The sequence below is a fragment of the Ursus arctos genome, unplaced genomic scaffold (genome assembly GCF_023065955.2).
Source record: "Ursus arctos isolate Adak ecotype North America unplaced genomic scaffold, UrsArc2.0 scaffold_20, whole genome shotgun sequence".
NCBI lineage: Eukaryota > Metazoa > Chordata > Mammalia > Carnivora > Ursidae > Ursus > Ursus arctos.
Window position 1 is genome coordinate 15,229,534 of NW_026622875.1, and position 15,570 is coordinate 15,245,103.

The 15,570-nt window shown below is 44.5% G+C and overlaps 1 protein-coding gene across 1 annotated transcript in view; it reads right to left on the reverse strand.

Moving 5' to 3' along the window:
* GYG1 (glycogenin 1) overlaps positions 1-12,357 on the reverse strand; it is a 32,856-nt gene extending 20,499 nt beyond the window's left edge. Inside the window, exons 1-4 of the mRNA XM_026497251.3 lie at positions 12,194-12,357; positions 9,702-9,837; positions 7,712-7,886; positions 7,262-7,424 (exon numbers count right to left, since the gene is read on the reverse strand). Coding sequence (XP_026353036.1) covers positions 7,262-7,424; positions 7,712-7,886; positions 9,702-9,837; positions 12,194-12,200 — 481 coding nt within the window. The 5' untranslated portion in view covers positions 12,201-12,357. The remainder of the gene's footprint in view (positions 1-7,261; positions 7,425-7,711; positions 7,887-9,701; positions 9,838-12,193) is intronic.
* Between the last annotated feature and the right edge of the window lie 3,213 nt (positions 12,358-15,570).

Here is a 15,570-nt window from a genome sequence, read left to right on the forward strand (position 1 = left end):
CGCCACGAAACATACAGGGATGCTATGAAGACTGCTGAACTTTCACTACAAAACTCCCAGCACTTTTTAGTCCAGTACATTTCAGCCAGACTTCTGGAGCCAGCTTTATTTATTCTGACAGGTTAAGACGCTTCTCATCGCAATCATCTCTGGACCGACAAACATGATTAGGAGACATGGCCAGCAGCTGTGACCCATCAGGCCAGGGCATGGCAACACAGGTGAGAGACAGAAAGGAAATGGGACAAGGGACACATGGCACCAGATTCTGCATCATCCTTCCACCTGGCTGCCCGAGGAAGAATCTTCCAACCACTCAGCATTTCCCAGGTCTTTTGAGCAGGGTCATGAACCTGGTAACCACAGACACATCACAGCACTCACCAGAAATTCGGTCTATTTTACAAGACAGATAGACCGAATTTCTGATATAAGACAGAGATGGAGGTGAGTGCCATCTTTCAAATGCATGCATTAGTTTTTGTGCCCTCTCATAGTTCGTTGGCAGTTGGCCTGCCTCCTGTGAATAAACCAGAATTGGCCCACCCTCCCTGCTACACATGAACCCTCATAGCTCAGCCGCAGGAATGTTCCCTCTAGAATTGTCCTACTCGAAGTGGTCCAGGTTTCAGCACCACGGGCATCACCTGGGAACTTGACAGAAATGCAGAACGGTAAGCCCCAACCTAGACCTACAGAATCAGAATCCACGTTTTAACCCCTAGGTGATTTCTCTGCATATTAGAATATATGAAGCACCGGTTTAGAGTCTTCAAGGGAATGACTCCCCCCCCCCCCCCGAGAATGCAGCTTGCACTGTCATTTCCATAGAAAATATCTGAAGTGACATAAATTTGGTACAGGCATTATGGTTAATATGATTAACAAGATAGGTTTCAGCTCTCAAACAGTTCTCAATCTAATAAAGGGACAGAGCAGCAAATATCAAGCAAATAATTTAAAATATGCTTAAGACTATATAGCGATACAGGCAAGCGCTGAAATGAAAATGTGTCTGGCTTTGTTAGACTTCCACAATATACTAGTACCATTGCTTCTGTCTATAGCAAGCATGCCAAGGATTATAGTTTATGAATGGCTTAGATCTTGGGAATATTTCTATGAGGTTTGCCAAGGATCACTGGATGAACCCCAGGTGGCTCATGGAAATCTAAGCGCTTGGAGCTTGGGTCTCACTATCACTGCATGTCACCATCCCTCCCTCAAGTTGGGCTCCCAGCTCAGTGGGGAGCCTGCTTCTCCCTCTTCCCCCCAACTCGTGCATACCAGTGCATGCGTGCTCTAATAAATAGGTAAGAATCTATCTTTTAAAAGATTTTAACCATTAAGATGTTAATTAAATAACATATAAACGCAAGGGAACATTTATTCTTGACCTAAATTTCACTTTCTCAATTTAAGGCAGGTCCTCCTAGTCTGGCTTCTCTTAGCACTCTGAATTTATCAGAATCACAATTACATGAGTAGTTATATAGTTACTTATGAAATTTCTGTAAGGTCTCATAAGCTTTATAGAGGCAGGTATAAAAATCTGAATTATTTACCAGTCTATTGCTGGCCCTTAAACTTAGTATCTTGCCCAGGTTAGTACCTAAAATTATGTAAATGCTAAATGGACTACAGAACGTAGAGAATGATATTTCCAAGAATATCTCCAGACTCAGAAAACAATGCAAGACCTAACTGTGCAGCGGATTTAGAAAGACAGGCCTTCTGGATACCGTGGTTCGGGGCAGAAGAGCAGTAAGCTGTAGAGAGAGAGAAATGGAGGCTCAAGTCTACTATCTGTAAGGTGAGGAATGTACCAGCTGTTCTCTACTCAGAGAAATGAATTTTAATTAATCTGTAATGAGGGCCATGTCCTAGAGATTCTCCTCCATCCTGTATCACTATCAGGATTCATTTTCGTGAGTGCTGCAGAATGGACTAATGGGGAGGGAGGGAAAAAACCACACACACAACCCAGCCACAAGGTCAAGAAACGCTGTCTCTTTCAGCCCTGGCTCTGCCGCCGGCGGAGGAACACTGGCCAGGCTGCCATCCTGAACGTGACGACAGGGGCTCCTCGTACCAGTTATACAGCAGGCCCCCAAGAACGACCCGCTACACGAACACGTGAATGAGTGAACGAGTGAGTGAATGACGACCACCCAGGACTGTTGGGAAAGAAGTGAGGAAGGAGGAGGACCCGTTTAAGAGCCCGTACACATGTAACACGTTGGCCCTTTCCCCCTTCTTCATTTCTCACGGGGTCATGATCTCTGCTGGTTACAAGGCTAGAGACAAACAGATGACTAACTTAAAAGAAATACTCAAGGATACAAGGAGGTAAAAACCTGGGGGCTCATTTGTCTTGCTGTTACCTGTTATGACGTTTGCTTTTCATTTTTACTTATTCAAGATACTTACTACTCGTACTATCAACTAAGTGATATAAATCCAAGAGAGCGGAGTAATTTTCAAAGCAGTTGACAAGCACCCTCCTGGCCGCAAGCAGCCTCATGCTGAGGCCGCCGGGGCAAGCCCACCACAGGCAGCCGGCAAGGGAGAAGCCACCAAGTCAGTGAACCCAGTGAGGTGCACTGGGATTTCTGAGCTTTTTGGGTTGGACGAGACAAGTGTTATCTGGAAATACCTCTCACCTTCATTCCTTTCTTGGGCAGGTCCGATTTGAAGCCTAATTAACTACAAAGGTTAAAGGAGGTAGCAGTGGGGTCAACTTTACACTTTATAAGAATTTAAAGCCAAATCTCTTCTGTTAAAAATCCTTTTAAAAACTTATACTCTCCTGGTTTACGTCTGCAAGCAAGGAAAAAACATCTTACAGTTTAAGGGGCTCAGTGACCACTTAGAATATGGAATATGTAGGTGTAAGGGCCTCACAGCAGGTCCTGGATTCTGCTGAAAGTAAAATCATACCTAATATTCCGATCACCAATTATTGCCTATTTTTTCTGAAAATTCAACCATAGACCAAAATTTCATTACTCCAATAAATAGCGTAGGATATTTAGGTTACAGTAAAGTAAATCCCCAATTAAACAAACAAACAAACAAAAACAAAAAACCCCACAAAACACTCAAGGGATGGCTGGGTGGCTCAGTCAGTTAAGCGTCTGCCTTCGGCTCAGGTCATGATCCCAGAGTCCTGGGATTGAGCCTGCTTCTCCCTCTGCCTGCTGTTCCCCCTGCTTGTGCTCTGACAAATAAATAAATTCTTAAAAACAAAACAAACAAAAAAACCCAAAAAAAACCCACAAAAAACCAACACTCCAAATTGGAAAATACAAATCCCTCTTTTTGACTTAGGTTTTTTAAACTAACACATATAGATAAAATTTAACAGACAGCAATTCTGAACACTAAACTCTTCAACTCTACCAGCACCCTTAATTCAGGGTGCTTTGGAGTAACAGAGGAAAAGAAAGTAAACCTCAGCTTGCATTTGGATTGATTTCCTCAAGGGCCAAGCGTACCATCTTTACTGCACATGAGTTCGTGGACACAAAACCGATGATCGGTATCTAATATGACCTCTTCCTCTCACTGCTAACAAACCCTGAATTAACCTGATCTTGTCACATTCTGTAAAATGTTAGTGTGCAAATATTTCACAACAGCTATTGTTCAACTTTCAGGAAACATGTAACTTCAGTTATGAAGTAAGTGTCAAGACAGTTTGCGAACACCAACAGTATAGGAACTTAGATACTTCACTACGGAAAATTAGAATTCAGCCATGAATAAGGTGCACAGTCACTAGCTCTAAATTCTAATACTCCATATATCTGGAAGGAAGAGAGAAGTCAAGGTATCTAGCATGACTGGCCATGCTACGGTTATTCTTTTGGCCAGAGGCATGGGGAGGGGTAGTAACTAGAGCGCTGGTGATTACAGGCATGCCAGTCACATTCCTCTGCAGAAGGGCCGCAAACGCAGCTGCAAACACTCAGCCACCAGCAGCCTGTGTGGCTTGTCAGTGGACACCCGGCCCCCTCGTTTTTGTTGGACGTATGCAAGAGATTAAGCAGGACTTGCGAGATATTCAGACTGAGATAAAATCATCTACAAATGGGTTTCCTTTAATACCAATCTAAAAATACTGAGACCTAAGCCCTCTGTTCAGTAAAGCTGGGGGTGAAGGGGGATGGCGAATATCTGGATATTAGAAAATGTGAAAGGAAACATTTGAACATGTTCCTATCTCAGTGCCTAGGACAGAACATCTAAAAGAAATTGTGCACTGCACCAAAAACGTGAAGTAAAAGCAAGGTTACTACTGCCATTAGGAAAAAAGATGTAGCTCACGACGAAATGTTAAGTGTCAGTCCAGTAAGTCTTTATGTCACGCTGGTATCAATTCAACAGGAGAGTAAACTTCTCCAGAGTGGAACAGGCTCCCTTCGGTATGTTGTGAGCTTTCTTTGGTAAGTAAAGCTTATCGACACAAAGGGAAAACTACCTTTCATTCAGGAGCTGCTAATCTATTCTTCTGTTGAATTTAAACAACATATTGAGAATAACTATAAGCTCCCATCCGCATAACTGAATTTTCAACTCCTTCAATTAAGCATTTCTATTAACAGAGAAAATTCAATCCTTCGCCACCAACAAGCCAGTTAAGCCAAACACCTTACAGAAAGACCAGCTCCTGGAAACCCTGCCGCTGAATCACGGAATGTGCTACGAGGCAGAGAGAACCTCTCCGTGGTTTCCGATTCTGGCTGAAAAAGCAGAAAGTGCTTTCTAGTTGGGCACTTTTCACACGTCCTGGCTTCTTAACGATGAATTCATCAACTCCTCTAGTACCTCTTAATTCTCAAACAAGGTAGATGACCCAGATTAGTTTTATATTCTAAAATCGTGACCTGGGTAATTTGCCACGGCATACTACTGTTTGGTACCGAAACTCTTCCTTTCAACAACAAAACCTAGTACTCTTCTAGATTAGAAATTGGATTGATTCTCTCTACCCGAGCACAGTCATCTGGATTTCAGGTTGCTGGGTCTATTTTAGAATGAATTGTTTACTGGAGTTGACAATTTACACTGAGTTTCTGGCACATTACACTACTTCCTTCAAATTTGATCGGAGGAGGTGAAGCAAGCTATATTTTGACGGGAAGGTTAAGACAAACAGTGGACTTCTGCTAAAAATACTCTCACCTTCCTTTTATGCAAAGGTCATGGTTTTAGGATAGCAGTAGAAATAAGGAGTATGTGTTTTGAACTCAAATACTAATACATCTTTCCTTTCTTCTATGGAGCTAAAAAAAATAAGCCAGTGAAGTGAAGAAGTTGCATTTGGTCCTGACCACAGTGAACACTCAACACATTATTTCCTACTTAAGGGTGCCTACGATACGACTGTACTTCTTATCAGATGCCGTCATCCATTATGGTGCTGATATTCCTGATGTTTTAGAGCGTATCATGTCTTGGCATAGAGCAAAGATTCTCAACCTTGGTGCTATTGACAACTGGGACCTGGTAATCCTTTGCTGTGGGGGCTGTCCCCGTGCATCGTAGGACGTTCAGCAGTAACCCGAGCCTCTACCTACTGGATGCCAGTAGCATCCTTCTTCTCAATTGTGACAACCCAATTGGTCCCCAGCTGTTTCCAAATGTCCCCTAGGAAGCTAAATCAACCGCACGTTGAGAGCTCCTGACAGAGTTTACACTAGCCAAACAGTGACACAAGAGGGAGGCTTAAACGTTCTTATTCTTTTCAATGACATTTCAATAGCTGCATATCCCAAATCCTTTGTCAAGTGACCAAACAGAATTTATTTCCTGTGAATAGCACAACAAAAATCCAATCTCAGTTTTCTGTATAACTGAAATGGTTTTAACTTCAGCAATCTGACAAACTTTTAATCTTTTAGTTTAAAACGTTTAAATTTGAGCTTATGACTTTCAATTTGATAACTAGTTAATGGAAATGAATCTTCCTATATTCACCAAGGGCCAAACCTAGGTCAACTGAGGAAAGCCGTTTCCCTAGCTTCAGAAGATCTACTCCCTGCAATCTCAGACCTGCTCTTGCAGAGGAGAGGGGGAAGAGACTCCCCTGGTGCTGAGGGTCTGCTTCAGAGCTCAGGGCTCTTTGCCACATTGTCAAGTGTCTGATAGTAAGTCCCTGCTGAGAGAGCCGCTTCTTAGAGTGGATCCTTCTTCTCTGACATAATTAGCTTTCTTCTTTATTCAAAAGATCCATCAACATTAATTTCAGAAAGAGCTGCTTTTGCACATTAACTACTAGTTCTTTCTTGGGATAGTCTGTTGTAAAAACAAAAAAGATGGGGGGGCGCCTGGGTGGCTTAGTCGTTAAGCGTCTGCCTTTGGCTCAGGGCATGATCCCAGCATTCTGGGATTGAGTCCCACATCAGGCTCCTCTGCTAGGAGCCTGCTTCTTCCTCTCCCACTCCCCCTGCTTATGTTCCCTCTCTCGCTCGCTGTCTCTCTCTGTCAAATAAATAAATAAAATCTTTAAAAAAAAAAAAAAAAGGATTATTTATTATTTCAGAGACTGGCCTGAAATGGAAACATACGTCCTAATTCATTTGATCAAATTTCTCCAAAGGATGTGGGGCCCTAAATCCACGAGTAGTCAGAACCTTTCTACATATACAAGTGGCTACAGATCTGCTTCTACGTTATGGAAAATGGATGCTAACTTTGCCAATATTCTACTCTTTGGCCTTGCAAATACCACTCTGATGTGCAGCCTTACAGGGAATGAGAATTTGGAGACAGAGATTAATCATTTAATTTTCTATCTTTTTTTTAATGCTTCCCAAGAGAATGAGCCAAATTACCAGGTTTATTCCTCCAATTTCTATGGAAACAATGCTTGGTCCTCCTGTTAGCTCCTGCAGTTAAGTTTACTTAGATTTAAAGAGAGTTGTTAAAGTTTTTGAGTTGTTTAATAATAGTCTTTAGAATTCTTGAATAATCATGGTTCATTTATCATATTCTAATTTAGACACAAGAAAGCGAGATAAAGGCAGGTGTATAAAAATGCCTCCTAGCTCAATCTTATGCACTTACAGAAGAAAAATGCATATGCACACACAGACACACAACAGTGTTTCCGACAAGAGCACAAATGAATTTGTTTGCTACATATCACTCATTGCTGTCTTCCAGGCACAAGGAATGAAAGCAACTAGATCCTGGAGAAGAGCAGCCCCTAGAAGTTACTAACAGCTTATCAAATATAAAGATAACAGATACCTACCATCAAAACTGCCTTGCTCAGAAGCAAGGTGCAACAGCCGATTGTATGTTTCAACTGAAGGCTGATAAACAAAGACTCCAGAATTGAAGCAGTCTGGCCACCCTGGGTCTGGTGCCGCCGACAATTCTTCTCTCTCAAAAAGATCATCAATATTTGCTAGGACCTAATTCAAAGGGGGGGGTGGGAGGGAAAGCATTACAGAAATGTTCTGCCCCAGCATTTTCTTAAGTTCTCCTTAAGTTATCCAACACAAAAGATACAATCTGCCGCTGATCCTAACCATTCAGATGACAGCTGTAAGGTAGCCTGGGCTTACTCTCCTTCGTCACCTGATGCTTTCAATGAGTGGTTTTATCTGAACTTGACTGTCAAGTCTTGAGAGCATTCCTCAAATGCCTAACTGGTCTCAGTTACTATATACATCTTTCCCGTCGTCGAAGCCACGCTCACCAGAGTATCTGCATCCATGAACACACATTTCGAATACTGGGTAAGTGACCAGCAATGGAGTTTAGTTAACGTGACACCCAACTCAGGCCTCTTCATTAAGGTCAGATGAGCAGAATCGCCACTGTCCAACACGTCTACTGTGATGACTTCGTCAAAGACGGTCTCTAAAACTTTTCTGCCAAAATAAAATCCAGAAAACGGAGCTTAGTGTCTTTCCAAATAAGTAACAGGTAACCCACCTAATGTAAAATTGTATTCTTATGAGTCTACCCATCAATGACCAGAGCGATTGCTTACTTTGAGATAGTACAATCTCTTAAATGGATGCTCTTAATTTACTTCAGGCCAAACTATTAATTCGCATGCGCAGCTAACTTCACTAATAAAAATTGCTTTGGTGAGGATGAAGGACTTGTGTTAAACATTATTATAGCAGAACTTTTCTATGTTTTATTGTATCACTGAATACTCGCAAATTACAGAAACCACCTGTTGAAATGTGACTCCCATTTGGAAAGAGCACATCTTTACAACAACCTATGTATTTAACAATAATATTTCATTAGAATGGACTCTTGCTGATTACTGTACGTTTTTACAAATGATGCTAAGTGCATATAATACCTGCAATGAAGCCCATAACTGCTCACTTTTGCTAAAGCAGTTGACAGAGGCCTACATGTCCCAAAGGAAGTTAAAGGACTCAGTTATTCGGTTGCCAATTTTTAGAATCGAATATACCCAACACTTCTAGTATGCTTAGCACTTCTGGCATAATGAGAGACTCACTTTGGTTTGTGAGGTGCAGTACTTCTCCAGGCCCAAAATTAACTCAAGATTTATTTAGAAAGCAATCTTGGGGTGGGTTAAGTGGGCATACACTTAGGTAAAACACTAAGCTCAGCGAACGGGAACACATATGATAAAGACATCATCACTGAAAGTTTATAACATGAAACATACAGAACAAAGCTGGTATTACATTATTGGTCTCCAGGCTGTAGAAAAAGATGTTCCAATTCACACAGTAAACATGATCGTTTTGAAAATAAATGGTCAGTGGAGCCATTTACCACAGTAAAGGGGGATCTAAGACTACATCTGTCTTCTTGCACACATCCTCACTAAATAGACTATAAATTAGGATGTACACATTGGGAAACAGTCTTTTTAGCATTTTCCTGAATTATCCTTTACAAACAAGGTTATTAGTATGTGAGAAATATCCATCTATACATAGCAACCTTTTCAGAGGTCCTTGGCATGTGCTCACAGTTCTTGTAAAAAGTCACAAAAAGGGCATTTTCAGTTTCTAAGAGGGGTAGGAAAACACAAATAAACACCATACAGAGCTGCTAGTGTGCCCAGATATTTCTGTAATATTAGGATCTAGGTAGTGTAATACCACCAAATCAAAGTGAACTAACCCAATCAACAAGGAGTTTGTGTCCTCCCCCCACGCCCAGGGTGCTCTCTTAGCACAATCCCTAGTTCAGAAAGCCCTGGCAAATACTGTAGTCTATTAAATGATAAAGATCTTTAGGTTACAAATGCCAACTGACAGTGGAGAAAACTACTTTCAGTCACCTGAGTTTTCCCCGATTGGAAGAAGGAAACAAAGTAGCCCCTGCTGCATTTTGGGAAAGGAATGCAAGTGACGTGTGACCACGTAAAAGGAATGAGGAATGCCGGGACTAAAACGCTCCCTCGGGTCATCCCAGAGCACTTGCTTACAGGAGAGTCCTTCTCACAGCTGGAACCAGTAAGAGCTGCGTCAGAACAGCGCCTCCAGAAGGGAGCTCAGCTGGAACAGCTCCCAAGAGCTGGGAAGAGGTTTCAGATCCAGAAATCCTTCACGCAGCAGTTCTGATCTTTCTCCACCTAGTGCTCAACCCCTGGAGCGGGTATGGCCTCAATGCCCAGTGATACCAGAAACGGGATAAGGACGTCAGAGCCCCACCAAAAGACAGACAGGCAGGGAGGTCCTCACCTCATGGAGTCTGAGACCTGCGGGGTGGCAAGCACGGCCAGCTTCCTGGTGGTCCTGTGCTGTTTCAGAGACGAGCCCAGGACCAAAGCTCCTTTGGCGTAGGCATCGTTTGTGGTCAGTGTCACAAAGGCCTGATCTTAATACAAAGAGAAAGAAAAAAAAAACCACACTCATTATAATATCCTACCCGGAAAAACCTACCCCAGGACCCCTTTCAACGACCAATTTGGCAAAATTAGCTCCTCTGAGATCAATTTGCTCTATTAATAAAGGAGCAGCCTCTTTGGGAGTGGAGGAAGAACCCAAGCGCCCACTTTAAGAAAGATTCAAGACCATTTTGAAGCAGAAACATCTCTGGCAGTCTCCAACAGGTGGATTAAGCTTTAAAAATTAAACCCAATTTAGAGTCTGAACACGCAAAATTCTCAGACTAAAGAGTAGCTTAACACCAGAAGATGGACCTCAGGCAATTAACAGGTGGTAATGAAGAAATCAAGAAGTACACTTTGTTTCCTATAAGTATTTCCAGCCATGCACAAATCCAACTAATGACCTCAACCGAGAACATCTGAAAGCAGAGCCCATATTCTTCATCCTGATGCTTAGGCTTCTGCCAAACCTCAGGCTTTATACATGGTTTCCTCAACCTGGAGCAAAGGCACCCACTCCACCCACCACATCTCAACAGTCACTTTGAGTGTCTGCTCAAGTATCACCTTGATAGACAGGCTTTCCCTCTGTAGTGCTTCTCTCTAAACAGCAGCCAATCAGTGCTAATTGGATTTAGGGACCACTTCAAAAGTAGTAGCAAACCTGCCTCCTTTTTCTTGGAGAAGCAAGCAGTACCCCCTACCGTGTACCCTGGGTTCCCCCAACACACACACACAGCACACTCAATAATCACTCAGTTGCTGGAAGGGAAGGCAAACACACGGATTATTCTTCCTACTGAACAAGCCACACCCTCCCAAGAGCACCAGCCCTGCCTTGAGGATTTCTCCAGTTCTTCCCTGGAATGAGTCTGAGGTCCACGCTATCTCTGAGGGGGATTTTAGCAAGGCAGGGGGCATCCAAATGTTCAGGATGCTTGGGATCAAACACTGGCAGGGGTCACTTGGGGGCACTGTTGCCCAGCCAAGGAGTCGGGACATTTTGTCATGAAGTCAGGCTCTTTCTCATTTTCCCTTTGCCGGTTTTCCAATGCGGAGGCTGGAGACAGAGAAAGATGTAGGCTGTCAAGGGGGCTAGCACACGTGCCAGCCTCTGACCAGAGGGCATCTTCACACCCTGCTGGACTCTCTTCCTGAACAAGATCGCTATTAAACTGTAGAAAGACTGGTGTTTCCCCACTCCTCAAGGGCCACCGGCTTCCCAGCTAGTCACATTCTAGGAAAGCTCAGAACAGGGCCACCTGTCATTTGACATGCCGATGAGTCTCCGCCTTTACTTGTTCCCTCAACCCATCATAAGACGGACACATTTCAAGAGTATTTAACCTGGGGAAAAAGAACTAATGTTTTAACTCAAAAAAGGTCCAGATTCCAGAGGAACCCGGATAAAAGTTTAGTAAGGTAAAGAGGACTCAAGGATTTCAGGAAGCAAGGATATGGATGCTCTCCAAGATGAAGTAGGAGACAGGACAAATGCTTAGGAACGTAAGCTGGAACACCTAGCAAACATTACAAATGAACAGGAAAGACCAATGACAGCTGGGTAAAACAGAACAACTCCGGGTACAGCCGCAGTGTTTCGGCAGTTCAACTGATCTCTTAACCGCGCTATTAGCCTCAACAACATCGGAAGGACCAGTCAGTTACCTCCGCGCTTCCCCTTCTCGGGGCAGATTCGACCCCTGTAACAAGTGAGCCGGCGCACGCCCACCGCAGGCGGCCCGCTCCCCTGGGGCGCTCGCCCGGCTCTAGCTTTCCGCAACCCGGCTCCCAAGGCCTAAAAATAGGCCCGGCGTGGCGGCCAGCGCCCCGGCGGCCGAGAGAAGGGCCGGGCCGGGGCCGCCGGCGCCCCGGCCTCGAAGCCGGCCCTTCCAGGTGTTCCCGCTTGCGGGAGGCGGGGGCGGCCGCCGAGCGATCCCGCCGCGCTCCAGGGCGCAGGACAGGCGCCCCCGGGAACCGGCTCCCCGCCCCCACCCGGCCCCGCCGCAGCTGCTCCGCCCGCCCTTCACGGTGAGAGCAGGAGGAAGGGCAGGGAGACGGAAGCAGGAACGGGGGCTTCGGCAGAGAGCCCAGGCCCCGCCAGGCTGCCCCCCACGACAGCGTCCCGGGTTCCCGGCCGCAGCTCCGGCGCCGGGGGCGGCGGGGCAGCGGCTGACGCAGGAAGCGGCACGCCCGACTGCAGCCAGCCAGCAACTTTGCGGCGGTCCTCGTCCTGCCAGGAACTCCCCCGAGGCTGCGAGGCGGGGAGGCGGCGGAGCCGCGGACGGCAGCGCGGGGCGAGGAGCCGGAGATCCGGGGGGCGGTGGGCGGCGCGGCGCGTACCTGTCATGGTGCTGCCGGGGGGCGGGCGGCCGCCGCAGCCGCAGGTTGCTGGCTGGAGAAGCCGGGCGCCGGGAGGGAGCGCGGCCAGGGAGGAGGCGCGGCGGGAGCCCAGCGTGGGCCCGGAGCGCTCTTATAGCGGCCGTCACGTGGCCGCGCACGCTCCCGGCGCCCGGCGGCATCCTCCCCGCTGAGCTGCCGGCCGGGGCGGCCGACCCCGGTCCCCTCCCAGCCCCTCCAGCCCCGGGGCTGGGCTCCGGTCCAGCTCCCGAGGGGCGCCTGGCTGGGACCTCGCGCCTCCGCATCTCCCCCTAAACCGGGGATTTGGAACAGAACTTTGGGGTCGAGCGTGGCATCAGCAGGACAAACTCCTGAAGAAGAGCCAAGAGTTAGAGAACCCTAAAAAACAAAAACCCCAGATCACTCTAGTGACAGTAATTCACTTGAACTGTTTGAAATAAAGTTTAAATTTCACTCTTTTCACCTAGAATTACAAATCAGCCTCTGGAAACGGTTTTCAGTATTCTCACAATGGTCTTGTGGCTTTGACTGAAAAATGAAATGAATCTGCACTATATTATTTAGATTCTTGGAGCCCTCTGCATCCATTAGATAGGGTTTCACTGACTCCTTACACCAGCTCCATGAAGTAGGTGTTCTAGCCTCATTTTACAGATGAGGAAACTGAATTACAGAAAGGTTAAATTTCTTGCCTGTGGTCATACCCTCAAGTGGAGAAGGTGGGCAGTTTGGTTTATAGAACTAACCTTCCTACCGGTAAGGCCATGACATCTCTGCTACGTTGGTGCCCTGGAAAGGTTAACAAATTATGGTAACTGTGGTTGGGTAATACAGTTGTTTAGGTTAATCTGTTTCACAAATCATGAAAAGGTGAATTTGACATTTTGCTAGGAAGTTGAGAAATAGCTCTGTATTGTGATCACACCCTTCTCTCCCCATCCCCTCCACCCAGCCCAAACATACCAGGAAAGGAACAGGTACTACCATTCTCTGCAAACAACAGTTGCTCAGTAAATGCTGAATGGAAGCCAAATAGGAAATTGACAACATCAGTTCAAAAACTGAAATAGATGCGTAAGAATAAGTGTTTTATTGCAAAGGTGGGATTGCTATTCTTAAATCAACTATCTCAGTTTCCTCAAGTGTAGGCCTGGACCACCTACATTAAAATTGCTTCGGGCACTTGTTAAAATGTTAATTTTTGGTCCTAAGTCCAGACGTCCTGAATCAAAATCTTAAGGGTGGAGCCCAAGAATCAGCATTTTAATTATCATTCTCCAGGCAACTCTCTTGATCCCTTCCCCTTCCCCCCACCCCTTCATGGCACGGAGACCACTGATTCACTTGGGAAGACCTCCTGGTTACTTGGCTTTATAAACTTCCTTTGTAGGAAGTAGAAATGTGGGGGCAAACGTACAATGGAGGGGTTTTCATGTATTCAAACCCTGTGGGTTTAGGAGACTTGACGCTCTTTAAGGGGTATGCAGGGTGAGCTTGAATTGCACCTACCTGGGAGAGGGAAAACAGTGGTGCTCCAGGTCTAAACTGCTTCTTTCCATACTGGTAAGTGGGTGAAAGAGTAAAGTTTCCATCTTTCACTCAGGAACCCTCCTGCCCTTGATGATTCTTTACCACCTGCTGCTTCACAGCAAAGTGTCCAGGCTGGGCTTTCACAAAGGGTAAATGCTGGGCCCAAAAGGGCAAAGCCAGGAGGAAGATCTGGGGACAGCTAGAACAGTAGGGAGAAGTTCCTTAGGAACAAGCTCCTCTCTGCTCCATCCTCTAGGATGTTTAAGTAAGAGTGGTCACCACAGCCTTCTTTCCTGTGTTTCGTGCACATTTACAGTAAGAGAACGTTTATAGCTTTCACCACCTTAATCAAATAGGGACATTTTAAGATTGCTACAACATTGTCTCAATTGAGATTACTAATAGTGATGCACTGCCCAGTTTTCCTGAGGCTGTTTTATATTGAGTTTCGGTGAGGTATGAGAGCAAGGCCTCTCAAACTTTAATGTGCACACAAATTGTCTGGGAAATCTTGTAAAAATGCAGATTCCGACTCAGTAGTTTGGAGTGGATCTCCCTGGTGATGTCCAGGTTGTGGACCAATTTTGCATAGCAAAGTGACTGAACATTCCGGATTGAACATTCTATCAGGATTTAGACGTAGTGGAAAGACATACAATGTTGTAGTGGGACAGATGTTTGAGAATTTCATTTATTAACTTTTTTCCAGTGAAATTTGTGTAGCAGAATTTCTAAATCCTAAAAGAAAGATTTAAATAAGTTTAAAACAGAAAAGCTACACCAGTACTACCAACTTAGTATTATCGTGACTATTAACCATTTAAACCTATGCTAAATGTGTATATTTAGCATGGTTGGTCCAAAATTCATTTTTAGTTGACTTTGGAATGCATTATGTAATTTTTTGGCAGGATACTTACCTTCCTAATTATGTTTTGTTTAAGATAATGCTGAAATCAGTTTGCATTCCCTTGAGCACACACACTAATTGATGGTGGGAGCCACTGACCTAGAAATATATTCCAGAGCAGAGGGCAACCTGCTGGCCTAAGACAAATGGTTCCCACGGACAGGCCATGAAATAAATATACCACATCTGCCCAGACACGGGAACTAACTAGTTAACTAACTACTTAAAATTTTGCCCTTAATTGGTAACACACCAAATCTGTACCTGGAATTGTTGCCAGTGATCACAACCCTGTCTAACTCCAATTGAAAGCTTATTCAAGAAATATTATCTTTGGAGGCCCAAAGCTGTTCATTCTTCACTTGAAAGCTGGACTCCACAAGTTGCAAGGGCCTGTTGACTTGTCACAATGCCTTTTAAAAAACCCAAACAACTTTATTAAGATGTAATTCACATATCATAAAATTCAGCCATTCAAAGTATATAATTAGATGGTTTCGAGTGTATCACAGAATTGCACAAATATCATCACAATCTAACTTTAGAACATTTCATCACCCAAAAAGAAAACTATACCCATAAGCGGTCACTCCTCTTTCTCTTTCCCTCAGCCCTCAGCAACTACTAATCTTTCTGTCTCTATAGATTTGTCTAGAAGGATTTGCCTAGTTGTGGTCTTTTGTAACTGGCTTCTTTCATTTACAACCATAATGTTTTCACGGTTCTTCCATGTTAGGGCATGTATCGGTGTTTCAGTCATTTTATTGCCAAATAATATTTCATTATACGGATATATGACATTTTAGTTACCATTTCATGAATAAACATGTTGATGAACATTTGGGTAGTTTCCATTTTTTAAAATTTATTTATTTAAATTATTTATTTAAATTCAATTTAATTAACATAATACTGTATA